This window comes from Leucopleurus acutus (genome assembly GCF_964270905.1).
Source record: "Leucopleurus acutus genome assembly, chromosome: 10".
Classification (NCBI taxonomy): Eukaryota; Metazoa; Chordata; class Mammalia; order Artiodactyla; family Delphinidae; genus Leucopleurus; species Leucopleurus acutus.
The window spans coordinates 97,597,314-97,611,405 of NC_139153.1; the positions used below are offsets into that span (position 1 = coordinate 97,597,314).

General features: G+C 43.6%; 1 protein-coding gene across 3 annotated transcripts in view; it reads right to left on the reverse strand.

Annotated features, from left to right (window-relative positions):
- Window positions 1-438: 438 nt before the first annotated feature.
- Window positions 439-14,092, reverse strand: part of GCNT2 (glucosaminyl (N-acetyl) transferase 2 (I blood group)) — a 79,811-nt gene continuing 66,157 nt past the window's right edge. For all 3 annotated transcript variants that reach the window (XM_082848036.1, XM_082848037.1, XM_082848035.1), the window contains exons 2-3: window positions 8,756-8,848; window positions 439-2,873 (exon numbers count right to left, since the gene is read on the reverse strand). In XM_082848036.1, the coding sequence (XP_082704162.1) occupies window positions 2,683-2,873; window positions 8,756-8,848 (284 nt within the window). In that variant the 3' untranslated portion in view covers window positions 439-2,682. The remainder of the gene's footprint in view (window positions 2,874-8,755; window positions 8,849-14,092) is intronic.

Consider the following 14,092-nt stretch of genomic DNA (forward strand, 5'->3'; position numbering starts at 1 on the left):
TCTTTCTATTCTTATGAACATATATTTTTATTGTTTTTGTAGTTTGAAAAGTTTTTCACTTCAGTTTTTAAACATTTTGCATTAAAAAAATGGTGCATCAGATGTTGTTTAAATGAGTTATTTTCCTCAGTATTTCTGTCATTTTCCATGTGTCTGTTAGAGGCAAAATTTGTTTAGCCAGATTTAGCACTGAAAGGCTGCTCAAAAACGTTGGCATTTGACAATCGAATAATTATGATAATATTAACGTCTTTTTCCTAAATTGTACCTTGATTTTTAAAAAATAAATAAAGGAGGCAAGAGTAGAAGGCTAACTTCTTCCTTCCTCAGATTTTAAAATGGTTGTACCCAATTTAAATGAAACTGATCTTCCATTATATTCTCTTCTCTATCATTCCCAATTATTCTCCCCAACACTCCACAGAGGAAAAGCTTAATTATTTTTCAGTGGATGGGCATTTTTAGACAAGTATGTGCGTATGTATGAATGTATTTATTTGTATTTTTTAGAAAATGTTAGGAGAATTATCTTCAGATGCCAATCAAATAAAAATGCACAATAGCCCCAAAGGTGGAAAACAATATATTAATTTATTTCCAAGAAAACAACACGGAACATCATCGAAAACAAAGTTTTCAGGGCACCTCCAAGGGCTAGCAGAAATCCACTAGTCCAAACACTACACTCTTCCAATATTAAAGTACTTTAGACATAGAAGAAATGACCAACAACGGACATGTAAACATCTTCTATTCCAAAAGATTTCTTGTTCTACAAGAGAAAGATCCAGTGTAAAGCAACCCTTCTTCTCAAGTGGTGTCATGTAAATTAGTTGAAAAAAAAAGGTATCTTCAGATTCTGCCTTTAGCTCTGGGTGTGTTCCCTACCCCTGGACTCTTCATCAACCAATACAGTTCCATCTTTTTTTTTTTCGGTAACAGGAAAAAAGAAGGCTTTACTTCAAAGTCACTAGAAGTCATTAAATGTGATTAACATTCAACAGGCACAACTACAGAAAAAAATAACGTTGCGTGGATTAAATGTATCATTAATTGTAGTTACTGTTGTTCATTAGAATAAATAAATATCAAGGAACTGGATGGAATATACGAGTAGACTTCACATTTTTCTGACGTGACAGGACGTTTTCTCAATATTAACACTGAGACCATTCTGGGATGCTAAATATGGCTTTACTTCACCTTCTCTAAATGTTCCACCTCAGGAAATGAACAGAGGAGACCAATAAGAGAATCCCGATTCTCAGACAGATCATGAGAGCTTCCCGAGAGCACTGTGAGATGTGAAGGCCATGAGACGTAAAGGGGCAAGCAGAACACCTACAGGACACAACCGGCTGTGGCTTCCGTCTCCTCCTTCCCTTCTCTCTCGGGAATAATCTCTGATTTAGACCTCACTTTGTAATTTCTGATATCCTGGGCCTGGTATCACAGTCTACAACCCCGCACATGAAGGTGTTAAAATACAACCACCCTGTGAGATTCTCTAGAGCAGCCTTTCCAACGTGGACGTTATTGCCAGGACTTTTGGAGTGAAAAAGCTTCTGACTTACTTCTCCTCCTTGTCTCTGCACGTGTCTGGTGTATAATAAACACTCAAGAAATACTTATTGACCAGATGCTGAATGAATGAATTGGATACATGAATGGGACGAAGTGACCAAAAGGCTCACACACATTTGAAAGCTTTTAAAAATCCAGGCACTCCTATGACCCCCAGGCATTGCAAAGCTACCCAGAGCACACTATGGACTCCTTAAAGGCTCACGGGACAGAATTTGGTCTCCACTTTGCAGATAAGATCACTTTGGTCGGGGTGGAGAGTAGTGGCAATAAAGGAAAGTGATTTACTCTGAGATATTCAAGGCTTGAGGCTAAACCCATGCAATAGCACCTCTCTTCTAGAAATTCTTCATGCTTCAAGAACTTTTCCATGTTCTCAATGGAAAACAAGAAAGAGGGATCAGAGCACATTCCGACAAATATTCAAGAAACGGATTCCCCCCGGGGGCCTTTTACTGAAGAGGCAGGCAGCGACTGCTGTCTCCAATTCTGTCTCCTGTGAATGGCTTTAAATTCTATCCAGAACTTTAGACACAGGAAACTTGAAAATGCTACTGTTGAAACTCAGGAACAAGATCTAGTTCTCAGTTCTAGGAGCTCAAGTTGTAAAGGAGATTGGTCAGTTACCCAAAAAGCGATTTCTATGCCTACATGCAGGTAAGCAAAGAGCAGGGGAGATCCATCAATGTGTGGCTAGAGATCTGTTATAAATGATTCCTTCTTCAAAGAAACCCAGTTCTTTTTCTCCTAAATAGTATTATCCACAATTCTCCTTTTCATTAGAACATTTATATACGATGAAGATCAGATGCAAATCTGAGGACAGTTATTTATCACTGATCAGAACATTAGCCTGATGCAGAGACGAGCCTCAAGAAACCGGCAGAGTGGCCAAAGCGCCAGCATCACTCTGCACAACCACCCTGACAGCATATTTCACGGTGTCCAGAGAATATTTTAACGTGTAATAATGTAGTCAGGTCCTGAAGCCATAACCTTGGCCCTGAGACTGTTCATGTAACCCAGGCTAAGTTTTTCTCACAAAGGAAAGCTCTCCTTTCCAGCTGCGGTTTTCCTTCAGTCGTGAGTAGCAGTAGATCAAAAATACCAGCTGGGCTGTATTGCAATTTCACTCTGATTTAGGGTTCTTTCTCTGAGCCTCAGCTCTAGGCATTCCACAGTAAGGGGGTACGTAGTGAGCTCAAACTTGTTAGCAAAGAGGCTTGACGAATTAATCAACCACTTTAAGTCTCCGTTTCCATAGATACAAATGCCATGGACGTAGTGGCCTGTAAAGGAAGGGAACAAGAAACAGTGAAAACAGGCTTGTTTTTGAGTCAGGGGTAGTGAGCTTGCAAAGTGGTAGGGTTACTGCCTAACTGCTGCGTGGCTAGCACTGTGTCAAGGGCTACAGGATTGTGATGAAACAGCGTTGTGCTGGCCCAGCCCACGAGGACGTTAAACTTTCTACGGGGAGAAAGAGGTACAAACATGCATTTGAAGAAAATGAGAGTTAAATAATACAAAGAAGTAACACACCAGGCATCACAAGGCCGTTCGTGGACCGTATCATGAACTTTGGATTTCATGGATGAGAAGCTCTAGAAGTGTAGAGATGGGAGAAGTCTTGATGGGCTGTATTGGTCAGGTCTCTTCTCTGAGCTCCAGCCTGGTCTAGCCAAGTGCCTGCTTTATCTCTCCTCTTAGGTGAGTAATAAACCTCATCCGTAGGTCAGGTCTCAAGTCCTTAATCCTCTCCAAGTCTTCCCCATCACAATCCACAGCAAGTCTATTCTTCAGTGCCCTGGGCACTCCTCCCCCTTTATTTCACACCCCACATCCAATCTGGTAGCAATCCTGTCAGCTCAACCTTCAAAATACTAACAGAATTTGACTACTTTTCACCACCTCCACTACCTGCATCCTAGTCCAAGCTGCCTCCATCTTCCTGTCTGAATTGTTACAATAACTGGTTTCCAGCGCCTCCATTTTTGCCTGTTAGTACATTCCCAGCACAACAGCCAGAGTGATTGTTTTAAATGTAAGCAGAAGATGTCTCTGCTGCTCAACACCCTCTAATGGCTTTTCATCTCACTTGCAGTAAAAGCCAAATTCCTACCAATGGCATTCAAGACTCCTCAGACTCTCCTGGACTCACCTCCCACCACTTACTCATTCAGTTATAACCTTTAATAACCCTTCCCAGCTCGGTGCTTTGTGACCACCCACAGGGGTGGGATAGGGAGAGTGGGAGGGAGGGAGACACAAGAGGGAAGAGATATGGGAACATATGTATATGTATAACTGATTTACTTTGTTATACAGCAGAAACTAACACACCATTGTAAAGCAATTATACTCCAATAAAGATGTTTAAAAAAACAAAACAAAAACCCTTCCACATTCACATCAGCCACACTGGCCCCCTTGCTGGTCCCAAGCACCCCCAGGCATCCATCCGTGTTTGCGCTTTCTCCCCTGTACCACGTCCTGCTACCAGACAGCCTCAAGGCTCCCTCTGGCGCCAGCCAGGGCTCGGCTTCAAGGTCAAGGTCATCTTCTCATATGAGGCTGTCTCTGACCTCCTTCCCTTCTTTCCTGATTCATTTTCCTTTTGACACTTATTACCAAACGTGTTTGTTTGTTTATTGTCCTTCTCCCCAGACTAGAATATAAGCTCCTGAAGAGCTAGAATTTGAGACCATTGTGTTCACTTCTGTGTCCCCAGCATCTGGAACAGTGCCTGGTAAATATTAGGTGTTAAATGAATAGTTGTTGAATAAAAGGATAGAGAAGGATGAGTGGAGAGTTCACAGGTGGGTAGAATTGGGAAGCATCAGGGGGATGGATGGGAAAGCATCAGGTGGGAAAATGCCTCTGGAAAATGTAGAGATGAGAATTTTCTGCTAGAATAGAGTTTGTTGGGGAACAGGTTAAAAACAAGGAAGTTGGTACTCTTTCCAGCATTTCTTTGCATATGGTAGAACTATTATGGTTGACTGACTTAAAATAGATGAAAGTTGGGCCTCTTTTATCCCATAAAGGGGTTGGGCCTTTTTATCCCTTTCTTATGAAAGGGCTCGAGAAGTTGTGTATTTTTTTAAATTTATTTTTGGCTGCGTTGGGCCTTCATTGCTGCACACGGGCTTTCCCTAGTTGTGGCGAGCAGGGGCTCCTCTTCGTTGTGGTGCGCAGGCTTCTCATTGCGGTGGCTTCTCTTGTTGTGGAGCACGGGTTCCAGGAGCACAGGCTTCAGTAGTTGTTGCACGCGGGCTTCAGTAGTTGTGGCTCGCGGGCTCTAGAGTTCAGGTTCAGTAGTTGCGGTGCACGGGCCTAGGTGCTCCGCAGCATGTGGGATCTTCCTGGACCAGGGCTCGAACCTGTGTCCCCTGCACTGGCAGGTGGATTCTTAACCACTGTGCCACCAGGGAAGTCCCTGAAGAACTTTTTTGAATAGAAGAATCAAATGATGAAATAGATTTTAGCAAGATTAATTTTGCAGAGCTTTGCAGGGTACATTAGGAACCAGTCAAGAGACTACAGTAATTGTGTAAACCAGAGAGCAAATCTGTTCAAAGTTAATGGTTGCCATGAGTGGGAAAAGAAGGCTATTAGAGGCAGAGCGCAGAAGGACTGACAGGACTTGGTGATTAACTCAATGTGGCTGGAAGGAAGTTCAGTAGACAGAGAAAATCACTGGAGAAAAAAGCCGGAGTTTAAGGAAGTTAAAGAATAACCGGGTAGTGGCTGGGAAGAACTCGGTAGACGGGCAGCACGCCCATGCTTAAGAAATGGCAGTGAACAGGAGAGAAGATTCCAGGCTGGATCAAGCAGAGGGTGCCTAGACAGCTTGCTCGTCAGGATAGAGGCAGTAAGTACACCTTTGCTTAGGAAAAGAAACAGCAGAGAGGGAGACACTGAGAATGCAAGAGAGCAATGGGATAATTGAGGGGGATCCACACACAACTGAGACCAGATGCTGACCTTGGTTGTGAGGATAGGTAACTTTTCCTCTTGAAACAGGAAGCAACAATGAGAGAATGGGTCCAAAATGTTCTAAGATGGCGGAAAGGGATGACATGACAAAGGAATTGATAAGGAGATTTTAATCAAATATCTTCAAAGTTCTTCCTAAAGTTGAACTGATCACCTTTTGAGAGTAGAAACTGTTTTTTTTGTTTTTGTTTTTTTTTGCAGTACGCGGGCCTCTCACTGCTGTGGCCTCTCCCATCGCGGAGCACAGGATCCAGACGCGCAGGCTCAGTGGCCATGGCTCACGGGCCCAGCCGCTCCGCGGCATGTGGGATCCTCCCGGACCGGGGCACGAACCCGTGTCCCCTGCATCGGCAGGCGGACTCTCAACCACTGCGCCACCAGGGAAGCCCAGAAAGGCTGTTTTAACATAAGATTGGGAGCTTAGAGGTGGGCAGAAAAGCTCAAAAGGTGTACCCCGGGAAGAGTACCAGGACAATAATGACGTAAATAAAAGAATAAGTAGGCAGCCAGAGGGTCTAACTGAAGGTAGACAGTGGGTGAATTTAGGGCAGTTCTGTGACATTCTTCAACAATGTCCTGCTTCAGGAACCACAAATGGCAAAAAGCAGATGACAGGAATGATAACGTGCAGGAATCAGCCTTGTAGGATCAAACAGCAAGGGAACCTAAAATGCTAGCAAGAACAGCACACAACAGCTGACACAGTACACAGGCTGGACGAGGGGTCCTCAGAAAGAAACTGGTAGAAGGAGGAAAGTCGAACCTCTGGAAATTCCAATTTTAAAAAAGCAAACACATTTAAAACAACAACAACATATTTGAGATGTGGGGATACAGCAATGAACAAATCGGTCAAAAATCCCAGCCCCGTTGGAGCTCCTATTCTGTTCTGGGGAGAAAGGCAGTAAAATATATACTATGTAAGTTGGTGAAGGAAACTAGTAGGGTGACAAACAGGTAGTAATCAGAGATGGGAGCTCCAAGTTAAAGACCATAGGTCTAGAATGGTACTCTGTGATTTGAAATGCTAAGAGAGTTTGTAAAGTGGGTACACTCACAGGTTTGGAACAAATCCTATTACTCACAGCCAAGGGGAGAAGGTCCAGATTGTATTACTGACTTGCTGGTTTAGCAAAATGTTCTATTTCCTCTGGACTATGTCTTTTTCTTTTCCCTGTATAGTGGTCTGGGGACAAACATTTTTTATGCTATGAACGCTGTAAGGCTTTCAGATGGCATAACAGATACTAAGAGAAGAAAAAAACGAGACATTTGTTTGAGAGGGGCGTGGGCTACCCAAACATCGTACCCTGTGTAGGTTCCTGGCTAGGGGCTATCTTCATGGCCCCTACCTGTCATGTGATCAGTAAAGGTCCCTATAAAAATGCAAACCTGACTTGTCTACACCTTCTCTACTGAGGTAGGTCCTGGATACAGGTGCTGACAAGGAGACTGAAGGTAAAGCTCTCCTTGGGGGGGTTGCGTGTGTGGCTGAAACACAGTGGACAGGAGCTTTGGGGGGGGGGCTAGAGCTGTAATGTAATCACATCACATGGGTCCTTGCCGTGGATGTTGGAGTCCTCAAGTGTCACAGCTGGAGAAGAGGTGGAGAAGCAGATCAGAGGATGACCAGATCAGAGGATGGTTCTAAAGGGAAGGTGATAGGGGTTATAGAAGGAAGTGGAGAAGGCAGCCTATCCCAAATATTGGGACCCTGACTGATGGATATGGTCCACTTTCTAAGGAGATCAAAGAGCAAAGTACCCTCCTCTCCATCCCCCTCCCCCCACTAGGAGGGCAGGCCACGATGACAATGCAGGCAGGTGGCAATGAGCTGTCCTCTGGGGAACATGTGGGCTGACTGAGGTAAAGATGTGACTATGCTTAAGAATAGAGTGTGCAGTGACACGAGGCTGCTGTCATCCATAATGGAAGAGGACCCCCGAGAGACAGACACCGGAAAGAGGGTGAGTGTAATGGAGAGATGTAGAGAAGCAGCAGTTTGGATGTTCTCATCTGAAATGTTAGGTGTAGATAAGATGGGCTGAGGATAGAGCCATAGACTGAGTGGAAGAGGAGAGGAGGCCAAACTTCGTTACCACAGGGAGAACGGGGCAAACCTTCCTATTCACTCACTCATCCGTTCGCTCAATCACTTATTCACTGTATATATATTTATTGCCTGTTCTTTTGGGCTGAATTGTATTTCCCCCAGATTCATATGTTGAAGTCCTAACCTTCCAGCACCTCAGACTGTAACTGTGTTAGATGTAGGGCCTTTAAAGAAGTAATTAAGTTAAAATGAGGTCATGTGAATGAGCCCTAATCCAATATGACTGGTGTCCTTATAAGAAGAGATTAGGACACAGACACACACAGAGGGTAGGTCATGTGAGCACACAGGGAGAAGACGGTCATCTACAAGTCAAAGAGAGAGGCCTCAGAAGAAACCAAACCTGCTGACACATTGATCTCGGACTTCCAGCCTCCAGGACCGCGAGGAAACAAATTTCTGTGGTTGAAAACACTCAAGTCTATGGTACTTTGTTATGTTAGTCCTAGTCAACAAATACACATGCCCACCATGTACCAGGCAAGAGTTCGAATATACACCAGGACTGATGAAAAGCCTTCTTTACAAGGTTCTGTAGAAATGAAAACTACTTGTTTTCTAGTTCTTATCCACTTGGAGGGGAAACCTCTCTTGTTGCTGTCACCTGCCATCATGCCAGAGCTGCAGCAAACACCTCCAAGCCACCTGGAAACCTGTCTGTAGGGGGAGCAGAGGCAGACACGAGGGATGGGAGTCAGTGGTAAGAACATGACGTCACTTCTCTTCCTGACCACTGTCTCCTCGTAACCGCTGCACGCCCAAAGGAGCAGAAAGAGGAATGAATAATAAGGAAAAGGCAGAAACTTGCAAGAAGAAAGCACCGTTACAATTTGAACCCACCTCTACATCTCCCTAGGAAATTATAAGCTGGAGAATGTCTTTACGACACTTAGATTTACTTTTCAAGGACTGTGTCTTGAAGCCTCTTGCTACTCTGTTTAATAATTCACAGATTGGTCTAAATGAACCAGCAGGGCTCTCTGTGAGAACCCCTGTATTCCACAACCTTCATGCCAATACCAACAAGCAGTGTGGCCTCACAGTTTCAAATGAATGCCTCACCGTGGCAGCCTCCGTGTTTATCTTCCATGTCAAACCACTTTACAGCTCTGAGGTTCCCGGCCCACGATGCGTTTGGCATGGAGCCAGGAACACCTGCAATGTTGATAAAGAAGAAAAGCAGAAATGAGAACCAAGAAAGAAAGGTGTCAATTTCATCAGTTAAGCTTCCAAGTCATGTTTATTTTCTCCCAGTATATTCTCTTTCGTTTCAGATTTTTCATCATTGGTACAAAACCCCACAGGCTTATGGTGCGAATAGTTGGTAGTTATGGATCTAGACTTGCCACCAGTAAAAACAATCCATTGGTTTTTTTCATAATTTGTGCCCAAGCCTGCAAGAAATGCCATTGCATGAAAACATAATGCAGATGAAGAAGCTGGAGATTTTTGGTCTCAATGCCTTTTAACTAAATTTACTTTTTAAGGGACTTCCCTGGTGGTTCAGTGGTTAAGAATCCACCTGCCAATGCAGGAGACACGGGTTTGAGACCTGGCCCGGGAAGATCCCACATTCCACAGAGCAACTAAGCTCGTGCGCCACAACTACTGAGCCCCCATGCCACAACTACTGAAGCATGTACACCTAGAACCCGTGCTCCGCAAGAGAAGCCACCGCAATGAGAAGCCCGCGCACGGCAACGAAGAGTAGCCCCTGCTTGCCACAACTAGAGAAAGCCGGCGTGCAGCAAAGAAGACCCAATGCAGCCAAAAAAAAAAAATAATAATAATAATAAATATTATTTTTTAAAAATAAATTTACTTTAAAAAATTTTATTGGAGTATAGTTGATTTACAATGTTGTGTTAGTTTCAAGTGTACAGCAAAGTGAATCAGATATGTATTTCCATTCTTTTTCAGATTCTTTTCCCATATAGGTTATTACAGAATATTGAGTAGAATTCCCTGTGATATACAGTAGCTCCTTATTAGTTATCTATTTAATATATAGTAGTGTGTGTATGTTAATCCCAGTCTCCTAATTTATCACTTCCCCCCATGTTTCCCCTTTGGTAACCATAAGTTTAATTTTGAGATCTGTGAGTCTGTTTGTTTTGTAAATAAGTTCATTTGTATCATTTTTAAAATTAGATTCCACATATAAGTGATATCATATGATATCTGTATTTCTCTGCCTGACTTACTTCACTTAGTATGATAATCTCTAACTCCACTCATGTTGCTGGAAATGGCATTATTTCATTCTTTTTTATGGCTAAGTAATATTCCATTGTATATATTTACCAAGCAAGTCTTCTTTCTCCATTCCTCTGTCAATGAACATTTAGGTTGCTTCCATGTCTTGGCTATTGTAAATAGTGCTATTATCAAAAAATATTAGGACTTCCCAGATAACATTTATCTTAAAGTGAAAGCTCAGAAAACAGGCCACTTGATGTCTTTAGTGCTAATAAGTGAGAGAGATTCCAGGGTCGCTCCTATATGGAGTTTGCAATATTAGACATATGGAACTCAAGCAATCTTTTAACACAATATCTTTTTTATATGCTGAAGTTCTTGTTGAGCATTTGGTGTTGCCAACCACTGTGCTGGGCAGTAAGGGATAGTGTAAGTGACAGACACAATTCCTGATCATCCAGTAAAGATGATGAGCCCCCAGGCAATGGTTTTTTTTTTTTTTTGGTTGTGTTGGGCCTTCGTTGCTGTGCACGGGCTTTCTCTAGTTGCAGCGAGCAGGAGCTACTCTTCACTGCGGTGTGCAGGCTTCTCATTGCAGTGGCTTCTCTTGTTGCGGAACACAGGCTCTAGGCACGCGGGCTCAGCAGTTGCAGCACGTGGGCTCAGTAGCTGTGGCTCGCGGGCTCTAGAGCACAGGCTCAGTAGTTGTGGCGCACAGGCTTAGTTGCTGTGCGACATGTGGGATCTTCCCGGACCAGGGCGCGAACCCGTGTCCCCTGCATTGCCAGGTGGATTCTCAACCACTGCGCCACCAGGCAAGCCCAAGCAATGGGTTTTGAGCTTTGAGTTTTTCCTAGACTGGTGTGCACTGATCTACCCATCTTCTCTATTTCTTTCAGTTGTTCTTTTGACCAAAAGTTGCTGACCAATACCTGCTGATGCATTACCAATCAATATTTAACTCAACTTTGAACTGTAAAAGGCCTTTAAAAGGGAGAGGAGGGCATTAGGCTGCCATTCTGCTAAACCAGGGCTTTTCCACGTTGGCACTATTGACAATGTAAGCTGGACAACTCCCTGTTGTAGAATCTTCCTTTGCACTGTGTGATGTTTAGCAGCATCTCTGGACTCCACCCACCTGATGCCAGTAATACATATCCCCCCAGTTGTGACAATCAAAAATATCTTCAGATATTGCCGAATGTCCCCTGGTGGTGCAAAATTTCCCAATTTGAGAAACACTGTGCTATCTCCAATAACCTTCTCCATTTCAATAAATTTTGGATGGGTCACAGAGATTGAAGGGTCCATTTAATCACATACAGTAGGACTTCCCTGGTGGCGCAGTGGTTAAGGATCCGCCTGCCAGTGCAGGGGACAAAGGTTCGAGCCCTGGTCCAGGAAGATGCCACATGCCACAGAGCAACTAAGCCCGTGTGCCACAACTACTGAGCCTGCGCTCTGGAGCCCACGAGCCACAACTACTGAACTGAAGCCCGTGCACCTAGAGCTCATGCTCTGCAACAAGAGAAGCCACCGCAATGAGAAGCCCGCACACCGCAACGAAGAGAAGCCCCAGCTCGCTGCGGGAAAAAAGCCCAGGCACAGCAATGAAGACCCAACGCAGCCAAAAAAAAAAAAAATTTGTTAAGAACAAAGGTATGGATGCCAAGGGGGAAAGGGGTGGCTTGGGAGGAATTGGGAGACTGGGATTGACACACATACATTGTTGTTACTATGTTGGGAGGAATTGGGAGACTGGGATTGACACACATACATTGTTGTTATTATGTATAAAATGGACCACTGATGGGAACATGCTGTATAGCACAGGGAACTCACCGAGTGCACTGTGGTAACCTAAATGGAAAGGAAGTCCAAAAGGGAGGGGATATCTGTATGCGTATGGCTGATACATTCTGTTGTGCGGTGGAGGCTGACACAACATGGTAAAGCAACCATACTCCAATAAAACTTAGTTATAAATTTTTTTTTCCTCTTTAAAAACACTCATGAAAACGTGCATTTTCAGACAGAAAAAAAGCCCTGTTCTTTTGCCCTCATGTCACATAATAATATACGAGGATTTAAATCAAGTATCGTACTAAGGTCTCCCAGCTAAAATTAAATTTTGCACAGCCTTTTCTGAAAATGGTATGAGTCATCACCCCCAAGGGCTCTCTATCAGGCAGGATTCTTTTCTTGCTGCCAAACTTGAAAAGTTTGTTTATAAATGTGGAGTACTCAAGAAAAACACTCTTTATTAAGCAATATTTCTTCCTATTGTTTTAGTTTGCATTTAATACTTTAAAAGTTACTTTACTGCTTGCCTATCCAAAAAGAAGCTTCTTTATTTTGTTCTTAGGACACATTTTTAAAGAATTTAGAATAAAACTCGCCTTGGTTAAGTTAGGGGGTGGGGAGAGGGCAGTTTGGAAAGCAAAGAGATAATCTGGTATATTGACTCATGTCAGCAAGATTAGCTGATGTGATTTTTGTGTCTGTTTTGATTAAATAACTATAGCAGAAAAGTATGAATAAAACATTGCCATGACAAAAGGTCCCTTAACCTCTTCTAAAGGATTGCATTTTTAAAAGGACAAAATATTTTTCTTCCCTTTCATTCTCATTAATATTGATCATCACAAACTCTTATTCTGAAACACATTCCATTATTCTAGAGATAAGACCATGACATTTATAATTAATGACTGTTGTCTTTAAAATAAACACATAGGGAGTTCCCCAGTGGTCCAGTGGTTAGGACTCTTGTGCTTCTGCTGCTGAGGGCCCAGGTTCAATCCCTGGTCCGGGAACTAAGATCCCACAAGCTGCATGGCGTGGCCAAGAAAAAAAACAAACAAAAAAACCCCCCACGCATAACACCTATTAACCTTCTGCTAATAAAATTACAAACCTCAACTTCTATACTTTCTATTTGATGATAAATCTCAAACATGTTTGTTTAAATACTATTCATGTTGTGCTTTAAAAATTACATTTGTAAGAGCAGAAGTAGGGAGAGGGACAAACACAGACAATGTTGAATTCTACTTTGGTTTTTTGTGTTGTTGCTTTTTGTTTTTTTTGCAAAGAGCCCGTGAGGCACAGCCATATCCGGCAGGAATGGGAATAGACCCTTGCTTCTGAAATGTGGTTCTTGGACTGAGAGCTTCAATATCACCTGGAAGTTTGTTAGAAATGTAGCATCTCGGGCCCCGCCCAGACCTCCTGCACCAGAATCAGCATCTTCACAAGGTCCCCAGAAGATTCCTGTGCACAATGAAGCCTGGGCTACAGTCGACACTGCCAAGGACTCAGCTTCATTTCCTCCTTTCCTGGAAGTCCTCCCCTCAGCCTTCATCAAGTTTCCAGGTAGCTTCTCATCCTCCTATTCTCACTCAAATTCTGCTCTTATGAAGGAAGCTGGTACTTACATCCTAGTGCCCTCTGCTAAGAATACAGCTGACCCCTGAACAACACGGGTTTGAACTGCGAGGGTCCATTCACGTGCGGATTTTCTTCAGTAGTAAATACTACAGTCTTCTGCAATAGGAGGTTGGTTGAATCCATGGATGCAGAACCTTGGATTCAGAGTAACCTTGGATACAGGGGAACCTCAGATACAGAGGACACTCAGACACACAGGAAACTTGGATACAGAGGGCCAGCTATAAGTCATATTCGGATTTTCGGGAGTCTGCCCCCCGACCTCTGCATTGTTCAAGGGTCAACTGTTATGCATTTGAACCTCGAGATCACCTCCTTGAAGACAATCAGCCCACCTGTTGCTGGGAAAAGCTGAGTTGAGTGGAGGGCCAGTTGTCACAGTGCCTTTGACTCCACAGCATTTGGCCCAGCATTCGGAGATACTGATCGACCTTAAAGGAATGGACGAGTGTGGCGCACAAGGGATGTGCCACCACCTTAGGCTTTGGTGCTGATGGTGAGGACCGCTTAGCTGTGTGTGGACCAGACAGGCCTGGTTACCACCTTGGCTTCCCAGTAGGCCACCATACTTGAAGGTATAATAACGTCCTACTTCTCAGTATTGAAAAATATTTCTTTACCCTCTTAGCAAGGGCCATCCCATTTCAGTTTGCCCTACAGCAACTGCCTAGGTGGCCACCAATCATCAATTCTCCACATCTGTCCTGCCTTGCACAACTAGTTTAGGGAGAGATCAAACACTCAGCAAGA